We start from the raw sequence: 19,110 nt of genomic DNA on the forward strand, positions 1-19,110 counted from the left end.
TCCATTCGCCCTGCGCACGTTTTGAGAGTGTAAGGAGAAGCACCGTCTTGTATGTTAAACATGTCGAAAAACTCTGACCTGACCAGCGATCGGTTGCTCTGGTCGTCGAGGATTGTGTACATCCGAATAGCCTTCTCAGGTTGTCCCTGGGGGTGCACTGCGACAAGGCATATTTTGGAGCAGGACATTTTGTCACCTTCTTTTCCGCAAACCTCAGTGCGCTGAGATGTGACGGATGTTAGCTCTCCTTCTTCTTTCTCCCCGCCGTGCTCCGCTACGGAGGATGGGTTCTTGAGTTGGTGGAGTGTCAGCGCCTCTGGGTGTAACGCCGTCACGTGCTTGTCACTTTCGCACACTGTGCATTTGATTTCTTCTTTACAGTCCCTGGCTAGGTGAGTCGTGGAACCGCAGCACTTGAAGCAAACTCCAAATTCTCCAAGTAACCTCTTGCGTTCCTCTAGAGACTTCATCCTGAACCCAAAGCACTTGTTGAGTGGGTGTGGCTTCTTGTGTATGGGACATTCCCTGTTTGGGTCCCTTGGTTCCTTGTCTCCGGCGACCGACTGATCGGGAGTAGTTTGGGTCGTGGGAGGCACGTTCGTCCTGCGGGTCGAGATGGGTGTTTGGGGGTTACCATATCTCGTCGCTGGTCTCTCGTTCCTCAGGCTGCTTGCACTGTATGTGGTTTGCGCACCTAAGAAGAAGCTGGGGTCGTTCTTTGTCCTTGCTGCTTCGCGAATGAAGCTCAAGAAAACTGAGAATGGGGGGTAGACGACTTGCTTCTCCCTTTTGTATTTGGAGCCTTGTGAGATCCATTTTTCTTGGAGGTTGAAGGGTAGCTTCTCCAGGATGGGTCTCACTCCACGAGCTGAGTCTAGGACGTTGAGACCTATTAAGGAATGGTCTTTCCTTGCAAACTCCAGTTCTTGCAGCAGGTCTCCAAGATCTCGTAACTTCGAGTAGTCTTTATTTGTGATCTTGGGGAAGCTGTCGACTCTTTTGAAGAGCGACTCCTCGACTGCATCGGGGCTGCCGTAGGACTCTTCTAGCCTTTCCCACACTAGGTCGAGACCTACTTGGGGTTGATGCGCGTTTGCTGCCCGCAGCCTTTTTGCGTACTCTCTGGATTCGTTCCCCAGGAACTTGACTAATAGGTTGAGCTCTTCCCTTGCTGAGAAGTCCAAGCTGGTGATTGCGTCTTTGAACGTGAACTTCCACGTCCGGTAGTTCTCAGGGCGGTCGTCGAAGCTGATGAGTCCTGCGTGCACCAGATCGCACCGGATCATGTACTTGGCTATGTCTGTCAGACCTGAGGCATCGGCGTGTTTGTCCCGCTCTGAGGTAATTGCTGAGACGGTCTGTGCGGTTGCCTCTTCCTTGGCGTGGACGCGTGATGGCTGCTGGCTAGTGTGAGGGGCTGTGTTCTCCCTTGTGGGTGTACCTGGATGGCGAGCCCGTTGTAGTGCATCCGTGTGCGCGCTGACGTGTGGATCACTGTTGCGGCTGTGGCTATCCCAGGCAGCATGTGCCATTGACGGAGCAGCGTCTTCTCCTCTTGGACCTAGCAAGTCTTCGGTGTCTGTAGTGTCACTCCCTCCGTGTTGAGATGGTGCGCTGGTGTTTACGCTGAAGAGGCTCCTTACATAGTCTTCAGTGCGTTGGGCTGGATCCTCTGAGGCGATCCGTCTGTACGGTTGCTCCCCGCCGTCCTGTCTCGCGGCTGCTTCTAGGACTTCAGCTTGGGCTATGGCGGCGGCGGCTTCCTTCTCTTGATTTAGGGCCTCTAGATCCGCGTCCAATTCGGCCTTTCTACGCGCGGCGGCGTTTCGCTCTTCCTCTTCTATGCGCGCTCTTTCTGCCCGTACGGTTGCCTCTCTCCGACCATATTCGGCCCTGGCACGTGCAGCCTCTGCGGTGGCTCGCGCCTTGGTAGCGCTTGCGCTTGCGCTAGACGCGTGAGATTGCGCTGATCTTGCTGACCTTGAAGAATGTCTGGATGTGCTTGAGCGCTGTGACGCGGTCTCCAGGAGGAGCTCTTTTCTCACGCTTCGCGCATCTGTGATGGCGGCCCGCACGCGGCTGTCACGTGCAAGATCAATGTTGTTTTGTAAGTCTCTTTCTTGCAGGCTTTCGCCGGTGTTGGTTCTGGTCAAGTAGGTGATGTATGTTTCTGACAGCCCTTGGTAGCACGAGTGATTAGACTTTATTTGAATAATTGCCTGCGCGAGCTGTTGTGCATTATCGCCAATACTAACAACATTGCGTAACTCCAATGCGGTTGTTTCCCAGGCCAACTCTAATTTAGCGCAGTGCGCTTTAATGTCAGTCTCATATTTTTCGTGGGCCTTTTGTGTCAGTGTGACTGTCCGTTTGGGCCTTGCGCCTGCCTGCGCCTGTTGCGGTTGCGCGGCGTTCTCTGTGTCTGAGTGATCGCTTTCCTGCGTGATGTCTGGTGAGGCTCTGAGTTCTGCCATGCTGTAGGTGTGTGTAGGCCTTTTGCCAGTGCGTGTGGCGTGCGGTCTTTTACCTTGTCAGCGATGGGCGTCTGTTTCAGATGATGACGAGCGGTGTCCTGCAGCGTGCAGCGTAGGGGTAGCTGTACTCACAGGTGTCCGGTGGCTCTGACCCGTGTCCTAGCGGGTGTCCGGTGGCGTGGCCCTTGATGGCACTGGCCGTGGGGACGTGCGCAGGGGGTAGGTGAGATGGTGGCTCCTCACTATGGGGCTGTGCAGAGGGTGAACTCAGACAGAGAAAAGGCAGTTAGGTTTTGTGTGGGAAGCACTGTTTGTTGCAAAGCTGCTGTGCAGTGTAGGCTGCTGCTTGTCTGTTAAGGTTGCAGGCTGTTTGCAGTTTGAGCTACTTGGTGATTCCTTTGTTTGCAGAGACTGCCCTATGTTATCATGGAGTCTGGAGTAGCAGCTCCTGTAAGTGTCTGTAAGGCACACGATATCTTTTCACTATTCTGGAAGCCAGAGGGTCACGTGTAGAATGACTTAGCTCAGATAGTGCCAACTCGCCCTCTTTTCCAAGCACGACAAGGTCTGTTTCTTTTCTTACTTTATTTTGGAGAAAGTAGGTAAATACAGTTTCTTGTGTAGAGGTGTAGGTCTAATATCTATGTGTGTGCTTAGTAGTAAAGGGAGGTGAAAAGATAATCCTGCAGCACCATTACAGGGGTTTCAGCGAGGTACTCAAGAGTCCAGAGGAATGGTGGAAAAGGAAAAAGCAATGTGTGCTGGGTAGTAAGATAGTCTGGGGCAGACCATCTGTGGGCAGAGCAGAGGGGGAGAAAGCAGACTAGCCCATTAGAGAGAAAGGCTGAGGCTGCCATGGCAACTCACAGGAGTGTCTGGGGAAGCTACAACATGTAGCAATAATGTAACATCTTTAATGCAGCAAGCTGCTGGGAGAGGGGAAATGGCACTGCATTTACCACACAAGCACTATGTTTGTGTGCAGCACCAAACACATACAGCTGGCATTAAGAAAGCTGACAAGCAGGGCTACAAGAAAAAGGGGGGGGGGGGTGAAACAGAAGTGCGGACAGGGGTATACCTGTTCCATGACACATGTAATGATACTTTTATTATATAATCACATCCCGGACAGAATATTATGACCCTATCTGTTCTTAATGGTTCTCTGTTGTTTAGTGCAGTGTTCCTGAACCACTAGCCCCGTTTTTATTCCGCGATGGCCCATGGATGAACCTTTTCACTGGCTCCTAATTACTTATGTAACGGTCATATCACCCCACCCAATCGCATATATTGCGTGCGTGGAGAGAACATGCAATGTTACCAAGGGGGTGCGTGGTGCTATACCTGTTAGCTCACAGAAGGCTGAGCCTCCGCTAAGGGAACCTGGGGCAATATATTACAATACTAATGATGCAGCGCCTCCACCTGCGATGGCTCCCACCAGAGGGGAAGTAGTTCCTCGCAGGACAATACACAATGACCACACAGACAGCTCTATATAACTATTGACTTTACTACATGCAGCAACTTATCACATTCCATATCAACACATGCGCCACGGCGGACGCTAACCACTCTAGGCGTCACGGCGGACGCTACCACCTCTAGGCGTCACGGCGGACGCTAACCTCCCGCAGACTCCCCACCCTGTGTCCAGTAACCCCCACCCAAATGTCTTGCACTCCCAAAATCATATACCAATGTCTGCATATGTATGTGTGACTGCGCAGCCACTATGTCTGGTGATAGGCCTGGTTGGTGCACATGAGTTGCAGGTTACCTGCCCGGGCTCCAGCCACGGGTACCGCGATATCACCGGAGATCCGCCCGATCCGACGTTGTCCTCCACACCGCGTTGGGTGAATTCCAGCGCGGATAATATCACCTAGTCCCAGGGTCTTTGATAGTGTTCTGAGCCCAGAACCCACCTCGCAGGGCCGCACGGCTTTAGCACTGTGTCCCTGACTAAGTTACCAATAAATGGGTCAGTGTCCCTATCTAGGGCCTGTCCCTATACTCCACAAGCTATTAAGTGGCTCAGGACCTAACTGGGGGCCTGGGGGCTGCTGGCCTAATGCAGAGGGTCACTGACCCTTGCATCCACCTCTTACCCCTAGCTGGTCCGGATCATGAATGACTTCCTCTGCAAAACCCCGCGAAAATGTATCTCTCTGGGAGCAGGGGAATCCAGCCTTCCGATTGGCTCCCTGGCGTCACGTGTGTCTGCCCCTGTGCACCCTGGGGGCTGTCCTTCCCGCCTTGGGTGTGCGTAAGCTGTGTGGGGGCCTCCCGCGCTGTCTCCTGCCCTGCGCATGCGCAACAGCACCGGTAATGGCGGCGCCCTGCTTCAGCCGCCGGGCCGGTGGCAACGCGATCGCGGCCTTAGCAACGGCCCGATCGCGTCCCCGGCAACCGGCCCGCTCGCGTCCCTAGCTACCAGGGATTCCGATGCCGCTCGCGTCCCTGACTACCGGGCAACGTGCGGCTCGCGGGACAGAGGGAAGGGGGGGGTGAGTGCGCGAGGGGGACCTGGCTACATCCTCCCCCTGGTGAAACTCCAACGTCCCCGCTTGGACCACATAACTTACTACTATACACAAACGTTATATATTAAAAATGCATAATCACACTTATATAATGAAAATTTCAACAACCAACCGTGATTTCACTATATCAGCTCTACATCAGATTGTACATTTCACTGAACATCACAATAACTGACTGTACTCTGCTGCGAGCCCACTGCTGAGCCTCATAATGGGGTGCCCCAACTTGATCATAGGTTACCCGATTTGGAGGGTACCTGACTCTTTGGCCCCTACGGAGTTGTTCCTCTGCGACTCCCTCGGGGGAGTAATACACATAGTCCTGAGGCTCAGCCTCTTCCCTTGAGGGGAGAATTGTCTCTGTACAGTCTCTGTTAGACACAAAGCTCGGGCTCTGTGGATCCAAAGGCTGGCCTGTTGGTGCCACCTTAGTAGGCGTTGGCCTACGGGGCCCTTTACCCGTAGCTCCTCCGGGAGATGCCCCTTCTGTGGAATAGTCCCTTTGAGAGGGTCCCTCCATAGGGTCTTCAGGAGTTTCAGAGTGGGTCTCGTTATTTACAGTCTCTTGACCCACCTCTGATAGATCGGACTCACCGTTGAGCGGTGTGGCCTGTATTTCTTCTTCTTCGTCTCCCACTTGGGGAATAGGGAGAAGGTGATTACGGTGCCAAACCTTTACCCGGCCGTCTGTGTCTTTGATGCGATAGACCGGGAGGCCGGGCATCTGTGACTCTACCTCATATACGCCATCTCTCCATCGGTCTGCCAGTTTATGTTTTCCGGGGACTCCCAAATTACGAAGTAACACAGCGTCACCAGGACGTAACTCTCGATATTTGACTTTATTGTCGTATCGTCTCTTATTGCCAGCATTCAGTTTAGCTGTAGACTTCTCAGCCTGTTGGTAGGCTTGTTGCAAACTGTCCTTTAGCCTTTGCACATACTGGAAATGGGTAGCATTGTGTATCCCATCCGTTGAGACTCGAAGACGCACATCTACGGGGAGTCTTGCCTCCCGCCCAAACATGAGGAAGTACGGGGAGAATCCCGTGGACTCATGGCGAGTACAATTATACGCGTGTACCAACGCTTCTACGTGACGACTCCATTCTGCTTTCTGCGTTCCCTTCAGAGTTCCAAGCATGTCCAACAGGGTCCTGTTGAATCGTTCAGGCAAAGCATCTCCTTCGGGGTGGTACGGAGTCGTCCGGGACTTGGCGACGTTCAGCATTTTAAGTAATTCTCGAATCAGAGTACTCTCAAAGTCTCGCCCTTGGTCGGAGTGAAGTCGGTTTGGAAGACCGTAATGAACGAAGAACTTTTCCCATAGAACTTTCGCGACCGTGATAGCCTTCTGGTCTTTTGTGGGGAAGGCCTGTGCATATCGGGTGTAATGGTCCGTGATGACCAGCACGTTACCGATGCCTCGGCTATCAGGTTCGATACATAAAAAGTCCATACACACCAAGTCCATTGGACCGGAACTCTTAAGATGGGCCATGGGAGCTGCTCTGGTAGGCAACGTCTTGCGTTGAATGCACCGGGAACAACGGCGGCAGTGTTGTTCCACTGCTTCCCGCATCTTGGGCCAGAAGAACCGGTCTCGGACTAGCCCAAAAGTCTTCTCTACACCTAGATGCCCGTGTTCATCGTGTAGGGACTTCAACACCAGGTATTGTAAGTTCTTGGGTAGGACTAGTTGTCTCCTATCCGGGTGATTATGATATTGCACCACCCGATAGAGCAAGCAATTGTCCACTTCAAATTTGTCCCATTCTCGCATGAGTAAGGCCACCAAGTCATTGGGCGCACGTTTCAGAAGGGCTGGGTTCCTTTTTTCAACGGCGTGCCGGATGATACTAGCGACCGGATCTCGAATTTGGTAGTCTACCAGATCTTTCCACCGGAACACCTTGTCGTGCGTGAGGTACATCCCTTTTGGGTCGCAGTAGGCGGCGGGGACAGCCTGCGACTGGCATCCCAAAGAGTCGACCACTCGTAACTCGGAGAAGGCCACTTGGTCGTTAACTATGGCTGCAGTTTTACACATAGCCCGCACTCCGGGGCCGGGAAGTTCTTCCCATTCCTCATCATCGGGGGTAGCGAGTAGTCCTGGTCTTCGGGAGAGGGCGTCCGCCCCAATATTCAATGGCCCCGGCTTATACTTCAAGGAGAAGCTGTAGTTACTGAGGGCGGCCTGCCATCGGTGGCCTGCTGCATCTAGTTTGGCCGACGTATTGATGTACGTGAGGGGATTGTTATCTGTCCTTACCTCGAAGGTGACACCATACAAGTAATCGTGGAGCTTCTCGGTGATCGCCCACTTGAGAGCCAGAAACTCCAACTTGTGGACGGGGTATCTCTGCTCACTGGGTGTCAAGCTGCGGCTGATGTAAGCTACCGGTCGCAGGCCCTCCGGGTGCTTCTGGTGCAGGACGGCGCCTAGTCCATTTAGACTGGCATCCACATGCAGGACGTATGGCTGTTCGGGATCCGCATAAGCAAGTACAGGCGCTTCGGTCAGACACTTCTTCAGCTTCAGGAAGGCCTGCTCACACTCAGAAGTCCATTTGTCACCGAACGGTTGGCGGGCTGGTACAGCCTTCTTCCCGGTCTCGGAAGGATATATCTTCAACAGATTGTTCAAAGGTTTAGCCTTGCTCGAGTACCCTTCCACGAAGCGGCGGTAATACCCACAGAACCCTAGGAAGGATCGCAGCTCTGTGACGTTCTCTGGGCGAGGCCAGTTCACCACGGCCTCTACCTTGGCAGGGTCGGTGGCGATCCCTTTGGCGGACACGATGTGCCCCACGTAGGTCACCGAGGTATGGCAAAATCGGCACTTGTCTAGGGACAATTTCAACCCTTCGTTCCCCAGACGATCAATCACCTTAAACAACCGCTCTTCGTGCTCTTCCAGAGTCCTTCCGAAGACGATGATGTCGTCCAGGTACACCAGGCACTCCCGGGGAATCATGTCCCCGATAGTCTTTTCCATCAACCTTTGGAACGTAGCAGGCGCCCCACATATACCTTGGGGCATACGGGTGAATTGATAGAATCCCAGGGGGCAGACGAAAGCCGTTTTCTCCTGGTCTTCTGCCGTCATGGGCACCTGATAGTACCCTGATCGGAGGTCCAGCACGCTAAACCAGTGACTCCCATTCAGCGCATTCAGGATCTCTTCAATGCGCGGAAGGTTGTATTGATCCGGGATCGTGCGGTTGTTCAGTGTCCGATAGTCGATACACAGTCGTACGGACCCGTTCTTTTTCCGCACCACCACTATGGGCGACGCATAAGGTCCTCGTGATTCCGTCACAATCCCAGCGGTTTCCATGTCTTGGATGGCGTTCCTCACATCGTCCACATCCCGAGGGGCAAGGCGACGAGAACGTTCCCGGAACGGGGTGGCATCACTCATCCGAATGGTATGTTGGGCACTGCGGCTGCACCCCACATCCATCTCGCTCGTGGAGAACACATGTCGTCGTTGCATCAGCTGGGTGGTCAACCGTTCTTTCCACTCTGTGGACAGTGTCGATTCGCCGAAGTTGAAGTCCAGATCGACTATCCGCTCGTGCGCGGCCGCCGCCTTCACCTGAGGTGTGGCTCCCACCGGGCTGACCGGATATATGCATCCCAACTTCTGGTCGACATCAAACTCCATCGGAAAGGGGGAGAGATTCTGCACATATACGTGGGTTCGAATAGGGATCTTAGCCGTCCATTCCCTCACTTCGGGTAGTATTCTATACCCTCGCAGAACCTCTTCTTCTTCAGGCTCATTCTCCAGCGAGAACAGTTGGTCGTTCTGGTCTCGGTCGGGATAACAACACCAGACGGCCATCTTTTGCACTCCCCCTGGTAATATGGTCGTCAGTCCTCGTTGACGATTGTAGAGGTCCCCATGACGCTCCAATGCATATACCCGGTGGCATTCTTCTCGTAAGATGGGGTCTAAGAGCGAATCGGCCAGCGGCAACTCGTTGGTCTCTCTCAAGTAGGCTCGGATTATAGCTTGCACTATGTCTGCATTGGTTCCCAAGATGATTGGGTACTTGCAATGGTCTTGGGGCTCCGGGCATACCATGGCCGCTACCTGCATGGGGTGCTTCTTGCCGGTGTTCAGTTGGAGTATGTCCAGTTGGACCTTTACAATCCCATCGATGGGGTAGTCTTCATTACTTAACCCCCTAACCTTCATATGTTCGGCCGGCCTTAGTGGGCAGTGTTGAAGGTGCTGATCATAAAACCTGCGATATATTATGGTTACTTGTGACCCTGTGTCCAATAGGGCCGAGGCGTATATCCCTTCTAGTACCACGGGCACGATGGCCGCAGGGCCCACTTGACTGCAAGCTTCACCGGATGGGGCGTCATCACTGGGGCCGGCGTCAGAAGGGGCATCCGGGGTTCCAGTTCCAGAATGAGTGAGTTCGAGGTCAGCTTCTGCCATTGGTACACTGCAGACCATAGATCGGGCTGATTTTCCTCTATCGGAAGGGTGTTCCTCAGGGTGAACTTCCTTTTCTGGACAATTACGGATTACGTGGCCCTTCTTGCCGCAGTTATAGCATACCACTGGGCGGCTTTCCGGGCGACTCGTGGATGGGGAAGGTGGTCGGTCGGGGGGTCGTAGTTTGTACTCTTTGGACAAGGCAGTAGACTCTTCCTTCTTTTCCGTAGAGCCCTTTCCTTTGGAGGCAGAGGAGCTCTTAGGTGTAGCGGTGGAGTGTAGCATAACATGAGCCTCCTGTAGTTTCACTTGCCGCAGCAACTCGGTGAACTTGTAGGGGCCCCCGTCCATTATCTTGCTGCGGAGCATGTTGGCTATGGGGTGAGTGGGGCTTGATCCCCGCAGATACTGTTTATGGAGAGCTTCATCCATCCCTGATGCGGAGAGCAGCTTACGATTGAGTAGGACCCCGAGGACCAGCTGTAGGCGGTGGATGAAAGCCGACAGGTCCTCTCCATCCTTCTGATAAAGACGGAAGTACTTCGTCCAGAGCGCTCCTTCGTCTTCTGCTAGTCCGTACGCCTCCAACAGGAACGCCACCATTTCCAACGCTGTCAACTCTGGGTGTTGGTCCCTGTGGATGGTCAACATAGTAGACGCAGGGGGTCTGAGGCATTCCATAATACGCTGCCGCTTTACAGTGTCAGTGCACGACCACTCCTCTACGACTTTTACTGCATTCTCCCTCCACAGGTCTATTCCTTCTTCCCCCTGGGGTATTGGAAGTACTCCAGAGAAGGCCTTAAGCTTCCTATAACTTTGAGACTGGGAGGCCACAGTGAGGGCTTCTACGAATTGGGGTAGCGCCACCCCCATTATGGAACCTTCGTTCGTTGCTCTCTCTCCGATAGGCCGGAAGTTTACCTCGCGGGGTACGGTGTCGGGTGGAGAGGGGGGACTGTCAGCCCAACTACTGGCGTCCGGAAGGGCGCTTGGGGTAAAGGAGACTTTGGGATGGGGACGGTCAACCCGGTTTGGGGTACTGGACACGGGGGTAAGTGGCGTCCAGGTACTGGTGGACGGTTCGTCGGGATCTTGAGGAGGGGCTCTGAGCGAGAACATTTCCCGTATTACTGGCAAGTCCGAGTATATAAGGGGGTAGCCTTCTGGTGGGCACTCGGGGGCTACTAGAATATTCGGGGCCGCTTCAGGGCCTATGTCCCGGCATACGGTGAATAGTAGTGCACTCAAATGATAAGTAGAGTCGAACACCCTGCCACGGTACCACATTCTATCTGCGCCTAAGAGCTTGCTCAGTGAGTTCCGGATGTCAGTTTCAGGCACTAACGCCGGGACGTTCCCTACTGCAACCACGTGTCTAGGTGGTTCACGGACGGTGGTGGCCCACGCGTGGACCTCTTGGCGTGAGGGAATTACCATGATGCTGATTTTTGGTTTTGAATAGGGCACCCCAGGTCTAAGCTCTCAGCAGCGCCTCCAAATGTAACGGTCATATCACCCCACCCAATCGCATATATTGCGTGCGTGGAGAGAACATGCAATGTTACCAAGGGGGTGCGTGGTGCTATACCTGTTAGCTCACAGAAGGCTGAGCCTCCGCTAAGGGAACCTGGGGCAATATATTACAATACTAATGATGCAGCGCCTCCACCTGCGATGGCTCCCACCAGAGGGGAAGTAGTTCCTCGCAGGACAATACACAATGACCACACAGACAGCTCTATATAACTATTGACTTTACTACATGCAGCAACTTATCACATTCCATATCAACACATGCGCCACGGCGGACGCTAACCACTCTAGGCGTCACGGCGGACGCTACCACCTCTAGGCGTCACGGCGGACGCTAACCTCCCGCAGACTCCCCACCCTGTGTCCAGTAACCCCCACCCAAATGTCTTGCACTCCCAAAATCATATACCAATGTCTGCATATGTATGTGTGACTGCGCAGCCACTATGTCTGGTGATAGGCCTGGTTGGTGCACATGAGTTGCAGGTTACCTGCCCGGGCTCCAGCCACGGGTACCGCGATATCACCGGAGATCCGCCCGATCCGACGTTGTCCTCCACACCGCGTTGGGTGAATTCCAGCGCGGATAATATCACCTAGTCCCAGGGTCTTTGATAGTGTTCTGAGCCCAGAACCCACCTCGCAGGGCCGCACGGCTTTAGCACTGTGTCCCTGACTAAGTTACCAATAAATGGGTCAGTGTCCCTATCTAGGGCCTGTCCCTATACTCCACAAGCTATTAAGTGGCTCAGGACCTAACTGGGGGCCTGGGGGCTGCTGGCCTAATGCAGAGGGTCACTGACCCTTGCATCCACCTCTTACCCCTAGCTGGTCCGGATCATGAATGACTTCCTCTGCAAAACCCCGCGAAAATGTATCTCTCTGGGAGCAGGGGAATCCAGCCTTCCGATTGGCTCCCTGGCGTCACGTGTGTCTGCCCCTGTGCACCCTGGGGGCTGTCCTTCCCGCCTTGGGTGTGCGTAAGCTGTGTGGGGGCCTCCCGCGCTGTCTCCTGCCCTGCGCATGCGCAACAGCACCGGTAATGGCGGCGCCCTGCTTCAGCCGCCGGGCCGGTGGCAACGCGATCGCGGCCTTAGCAACGGCCCGATCGCGTCCCCGGCAACCGGCCCGCTCGCGTCCCTAGCTACCAGGGATTCCGATGCCGCTCGCGTCCCTGACTACCGGGCAACGCGCGGCTCGCGGGACAGAGGGAAGGGGGGGGTGAGTGCGCGAGGGGGACCTGGCTACACTTAGAACTACAACTCCCAGCATCCAATAGTTCTGTTTCTGATGTAATACTATGCTTTTCAAGACAGTAGCAGTGTGTGAGCATGTTGATATGTTGGTGGAGGTTTGTATTTGAGCTGGAGAGATCTATTATGCTTTCAGTCAGTTTTGAGCCACCGGAGTGTTTGTTGATTGTTGTGTTGGACGGTATATTTATGTATTTGGGGCCGACAGGAAGGGTTTATTTTTCTGATGAAGCAGTGTGCCGCATGAGGCTGAAGGAGAGTTGTGTTGGTTCCGGAGGGATTTTGTTTAGTCCTACGGGAGTTGTTTGTTTTATTGTCGGTGCACGTGTTTAATTTTTGGAGATGCCAGCCGGGTTGTGGTCACGGGAGTGGGCTACGTGGAGTGGTGTTTGGGTTATTGGGGGGGGGGGGGGGGGCTTGTGGGCCACCGGAGTGTTAGTTGAGTGTGCAAACGGTATATGTATTTATTTTGGGCCGACAGGAAGGCTTTATTTTTGCGGTGAAGCAGTGTGTCGCATGAGGCTGAAGGTGAGTCGGTGGGGGGGGTTGTGTTGGGGGGGGGTTGTGGGGGGAGGGGTGTGGGGGTGTTTGTGGGGGTGTTTGTGGGGGGGTTTGTGTGCCACGGGAGTGTTTGCAAACGGTATATTAATTTATTTTGGGCCGACAGGAAGGCTTTATTTTTGCGGTGAAGCAGTGTGTCGCATGAGGCTGAAGGAGAGTTGTGTTGGTTCCGGAGGGATTTTATTTAGTCCTACGGGAGTTGTTTGGTTTATTGTCGGTGCACATGTTTTTTTTTTGGAGATGGCAGCTGGGTTGTGGTCACGGGAGTGGGCTACGTGGAGTGGTGGTTGGGCTATTTGGGGGGGGGGGGTTGTGGGCCACCGGAGTGTTAGTTGAGTGTGCAAACGGTATATGTATTTATTTTGGGGCGACAGGAGGGCTTTATTTTTGCGGTGAAGCAGTGTGTCGCATGAGGCTGAAGGAGAGTTGTGTTGGTTCCGGAGGGATTTTATTTTGTCCTACGGGAGGTGTTTGTTGTATTTTCGGTGCACGTGGGTTGGGGGGGGGATTGTTGTGGGCGACGGGAGGGTTTTGTTGGTGGTTGCGTGGCACGGGAGTGTTTTGTGAGTGTTTGGCGTGCTACAGGAGGGCTTTGTTTGTCCGGTGAAGGAGTGTGTCTCATGAGGCTGAAGGTGAGTTGTGTTGTGTCCTGCGGTTTTCAGGTGCTTACACAATATATATAGAGTCTGTACCTGATTCCTTTTGGTGGTAGCAGCCGGTGAGGGTTTAGTGCGTTGAGAGGTGAGAGGGTTTAGTGCGTTGAGAGGTGAGAGCTGTCAGAGCAGTGAGCGTTAGGTGCGTTCCCAAAGCTCAGTGAGGGCTGGGAGAGTGAGGCAGTGGTGAGGTGTGCGGGGGCGGGCCAAGGGGGCCTTGAAACAGTGGTGTGAGTCCAATGAGAGGTGTGGGGGGCGGGCCAAGGGGGTGGTGTGAGTGTGTGAGGCCAATGAGAGGTGTGCGGGGGCGGGCGGGCCAAGGGACCAATGAGATTGCCGCTAGGGACAGGGAACACAGCACAGACAGAGAAACATACATACAATGCTTTCACAAATATATAGTAGAAATATGTAGCCATGTGTAAAATTGGTGTACATATCTCTCTCTTTCTGGCAGTAATCTCTGGTAAGAAGGCAGGGTTGCCAGTAGTCATCATGGAGGTTTGCCCTCAAATCCTGTGATGTGTCATATGTAGCAAAGGAAGTGACAGCATGCTCTGTGTCCACTGTTAGTGACACAGAGGTGGGTCTTTCTGGAGCCTATATATTCCGCATCACTTCCTAAAGTTAGTGTGTTATGTCTGGGTGAAGTGTCTGCAGGTGTTCAAGTGGGAGCTGCAGAGAGTGATAAGCAGACCCCACACTGTGTCCAGGGCTCTGGCACAGCTGGTAGTCTCCCTTAGGGGAGAGGTGGAATAAACCTAATTGGCAAACTACAGAATCAGGAAGGACCTTACTTGAGAGGTACAACATGAGGTTGTGCGGCTAAGTGTCGGCCGCTATGATGGGCAGTCTGCCATGTACCCTGCAATTAAAGATGCCCTTGTTCAAAAGACCCTTCTTGTCTGAGACTAGAGTTATTCAGCAAGAAGATGCACCCAGGAGTTCTCTTCCAGAAACTCCTCCCTGCTATCGTGGGGATCTGGAAGGGATGGAGGCGCTGTACCAACTGTGAGTAGAACTCAGCACTACCTCATACGCCTGTCATGGTGAAATCCCCACTACCAACGAGCGGGAGACTCAGGAGTCCTGTGAGCCAGCAGGTGCACCACACTACACTGACATGTAACTGGGGCAGTTTCTCACATAGGGGGCCAGGATCAGAAGGGCCCTGAGGGAAACACAGTTACATATACATACACCGTAAATGCAGTTGGTATAATCAAGGCAAACCAGGCACAGTACCATAAAGAGACTGTTAGTATGGGATCAACAATGGTTAACAGTTCACATCAGTTACCATAGTCCATGAGACCATCCATGCCACACTGTGATAGTAAAATGTCCAAAGGGTAAAGATCTTCCAATTCAAGGGTCCATCCGCAGGGGAGTCAGGGAAAAACAAATGTCCCAACACGTGTTTTCACCCTCGCTTCATCAGGGGGTTTGCCTTGATTATACCAACTGCATTTACGGTGTATGTATATAATATATGTATTTGACATCAGCATGTATTAGGAAATTTGGTGCATGTGTTATCTATGCTTGCTGTGTGGTTTTATATTTACTAGGGGTGAGGCCAGCCTTGTAGGTTCAAGGGGTTATTGTTACATATATTTTGTAGGAGGAGGTCTCTAGTGTTTGTCAAGATATCCGTTTTATGTAGCCAATAAAGTTTTTTTTAATCTACAACCACTTCCTGGTGAGTCTGTGCTTCTAGGAGTGGTGGCGGCATCGATCATCTGCTTCTTCAGGCAAACTATACAGCAATGTCTAACTAACTGTAAGAAACCGGGGAACTCCTCCTTCAATGAGTGTTCCCCCCTTACCTCTCCCCAGCCAGCGTCCCGCGGCGGGGGTTAGCTACCAGAGACGGGGACCTCCTCCCGCCACGGTGATAATTTGATAGATCCCATCATACCATGTGTGCTGGATAACTCCATCAAGCAAAAAACGCATCTTAAATCTGCCCCCCAGGTAAAAGATACTTTGCATCCCCTACAGCAAATAGCATCCCCCCCCCCCATCCAAAATATATTATCCTTAAATGCTATTGTTTTGGGGATTTAAAAAACGTAAGGGTCAGTTACTGAAATATCTAACAAGATACCAAAATCTAGGTGTTCAACTTATAAATTATTATAAATTCATCAGGGTAGGCACTCATTTTATGTATCAAGTACTTTACCTAATTGTATTATGTCTTGTGTAAAATGCCTGTGTAGATTGTTGGCTCTATACTGTATATAGTAATATAAAAAATACAATTCAATACAACATGATAGTAAATCGTGATCTGCAGCGGTCTGTTGGGGAGCGGTCCGGCCTGAACTTACTGTGAATGCAATGTATTTATATATAATGTATAACCGTGCTCACTTAATGTAACCATGTATTTGTCATCGTAACTCTGTGCTAAGGACATACATGAAAATGAGAGGTAACTCTCAATGTATTACTTCCTGGTAAAACATTTGATAAATAAAATTAATTATGTACTGTCATTTAAGTCAATAGCAGTTAACACCAGATCAGGATGCGAAACGCATCGGTGTTTAGTGAATCTCAGCTTGTCATTAAAAAAGCAGCACTACTGTGCATACAAGCAGAAAAGCACAATTCTTTGTAAAGCACATCGCGAGGGATTCACTAAGCATAAAGCACCCGATTCGGCATTAACTGCCAATGGCGGTTAACGAAGGATCGGGCGCATTACCACACAATGATCCTTAGTTTATTCCCCTCTTGATTGGTATAAGTCAATTCATAGACAGAGACCATTTGTATTTAAATAGACCCTTCCCACTTCGACCATTGGCGATGTGGAACAAATGGTAATGTCGGGTGAGGAAGCGGAAAGTATCTTCCGACAACCCAAAACTTTGAGATTCCATTGGAATATTTGAGGGCACCAACACTAAAAATGAATAAGACCGACTCCAAACCAGTGAGAATTGTCACGCATGAGACATACTAGTACCCAAGCAAAAAACATATATGGTGCTGGCCAGAGGAGGAACTAGGTATTTTTGCGCCCGGGGCAAGTTCCACCAACTGCATGAATCTTGAGTATTTTCTCTCCCCCCCCCCCCCCTTATCTATCTACCACCATTCTCTCTCCACATCCCTCCATTCTCTCTCCCCACTACCCCATTTTCTCTCCACCCCATTATGTCTCCCCTCTCTATGGATTCTCTCTCCCCCTCCTCCCACTCTCTCTCCCCCCTGCCCTCCACCATTCGCTCTCTCCCTTCCGTCCCCCCCATTCTCTCTCTCCCCCCATTCCCGATTCGCTCTCCCCTCCCTAAGATGCAGCACCTGGGGCAGCAGCCCTGCCCCCCCGCCCCCCCCCCCCCGCTCTCTCCCCTTGTTCCATCTCCAGTGCTGGCCATAGATAAATGGCTTCTGGGCCTTACCGCAGGCAGAGGGAAAGAGAGACTGTGTGGGTCAAGCGATTCTTATCTGCTGATAGTTTCTATGTCTTGTTGTATTCACCGCGTTGGCTGAACCAACGTGGAAATTATGTGTGTGCTGCTGCAAGCTCATAGGTTTTCAAGACCATATATGTCCCTTCAGAAATCACTGCAAGGTACAAATAGGATGCGGCAGAGCAAAAAAGAACACAGCAAGGGCAGTGTCGGTGTAGTTCGAAGAATGGTATAGAGGAACATAATGGTTAGCGATATAAAGCAGTGAAGAGTATTCCTAAATATATCCCAATATCAAACTTTCTTGTGAGATTGACATAAAATAAATCATTATTTGAGACTTGCAAAATTGATATCTTCAGATCCACATAATACCAGTCGGGTAAGGACTTTGGGGATGGTCATGAAATAGTATGGCAACAGGAAGAAGAAGATGAATGGGACAACCCTGTTACATCTACAACCGCACCTCTGGTTGTGTGTTCTGGGGATACTTCACCCAATGTGCTCTCTATGTTGGAAACACTTTAGGGTCTGGAAGTTTATAGAGATACTCCTCAGAATAATAATAAAGCATGTTATTTTTTTCCTAAGGGGGTGGGGAAAGCATCATATCTGTGAATGCAATGAGGTGTATTTGGGGTACTGGAAAGTATTACTTCCTGGTAAAATATTTTATAAATAAATATATAAAGGGAAAATAATTGCATTGCTTTCAATGGGATTCCTTTTCTGTGCTAAATCTGGTGCCCTTTTTCTGTCCCAGCTTTGCTGTGTCTTTTTATCTAGTCTGTTAATCTCTATGCTCGTGTATCTCAGTCACTGTTTCTCCTAAGGGTGCCTCAGGCTAAGATGAATAGCCCTCCATTAGAAAACAGACTGTGATGAGATTTCAATGCATTGATTTCAGAATTAGCAGCACTTTGAAAATATTAGAAAAATCAATTTCCCATCACTGTCTCTATAACAGAATTTGCAAATACAACGGTACATATAGGGTGTGGTAGCTCTTTAATCCCAGTTGTAATGGAACTACGATGATAGAAAGCCAAGAATCTAATAAAGTGTGAGGCTTCATAACAGCTAGGAGAATAGGGAGTGCCAAGAGCTTCTTACCTACTGTACCGCCATGTGCTGTCTTACTAAAGGGTTCTAAACCCTTCTCCATCTATTCTATACCTTCCCTGTGCACTGTGATTCCTGCCTGTCTCAAACACTGTTATTTGTGTGTCACTTTTCCTGCTCTGAGCTGCATCAGGTACCTTGTAACTGAAAAGCAATATTAAAGTCTGACATGTATTGTCAACATTACTGGGTGCCCGGGGCATACTGTACTTAAAAACGAGAGGTCACTCTCCAGTAACGCAACGGGGGGGTTGCAAGGGTGCACTTGCAAGCCCCAAGAATTGCTCTGTAGGAGGCATTACGTGACTGCGCGTTGTCGTGGGAACACATCACCGCGGGACATCGCCACATCATGACGCCGTGACTGCAACCCCCCCCCCCAATCAGATTTTCTGGTTTGCGCCCCTGTACTTCTCATTGGATTATTTCCTGGTAAAACTATTTTATAAATAAAAGCTATCGCAGCCTGTAAAACTTGTATTAAGTGATACAAATGTTTAAAATCTTGATGACAGACAAGGATGCAGTCCAGACCCCAGCGAGCTCCAGTTCCTCTTTTTTTACCATGCCTACCCTTAAATTCCACCTTTTCACTGCATTCCTGTACAACGCAAACCACCTTCACCCCAAGACGTGAACACTCCGTGATGAGGTTACGCTACTGAGAATAGGTCATTACAATATTACAGGTACCTTCAGATTAGGAGCTGGCATCTCAGGAGCAAGAGGAGACAATTTCAGCTGCAGTCCAGCGGTTGGCTTTTTTTCCGACCGACTCCCATGAAAAGAGGAAGACACAAAAAGAGGAAACCTGTGCGAGTATGATGTCAATTACTGTATGGTGAAAGAACTGTTTCTCTTTCCTAAGTTACGTGTAGCTACGTGTGGTTTGGGTTGCAACCCTGCAAGGGTGCAGAGACTTGTCACTCTGACCACTGCTGAGAAACAGCCCACTCCCTAATGTGCAACCTCTCTACTGAGAACTGTTCAGGCTGTAGAAAGAAGTTGCAAGAGTTTGTGGTGCATTTACAGGCCATACTAGGTCGTTACTAAAGCCAGTCATAAGTGC

At 51.3% G+C, this 19,110-nt stretch overlaps 1 protein-coding gene across 1 annotated transcript in view; it reads right to left on the bottom strand.

Annotated features, from left to right (window-relative positions):
• The window catches only part of ITGB2 (integrin subunit beta 2), an 89,101-nt gene extending 70,209 nt beyond the window's left edge, over positions 1 to 18,892 (bottom strand). The window contains exon 1 of the mRNA XM_075607138.1: positions 18,735 to 18,892. Coding sequence (XP_075463253.1) covers positions 18,735 to 18,755 — 21 coding nt within the window. The 5' untranslated portion in view covers positions 18,756 to 18,892. The remainder of the gene's footprint in view (positions 1 to 18,734) is intronic.
• Positions 18,893 to 19,110: the final 218 nt, after the last annotated feature.

The sequence above is a fragment of the Ascaphus truei genome, chromosome 7 (assembly GCF_040206685.1).
Source record: "Ascaphus truei isolate aAscTru1 chromosome 7, aAscTru1.hap1, whole genome shotgun sequence".
NCBI classification, from domain to species: Eukaryota; Metazoa; Chordata; class Amphibia; order Anura; family Ascaphidae; genus Ascaphus; species Ascaphus truei.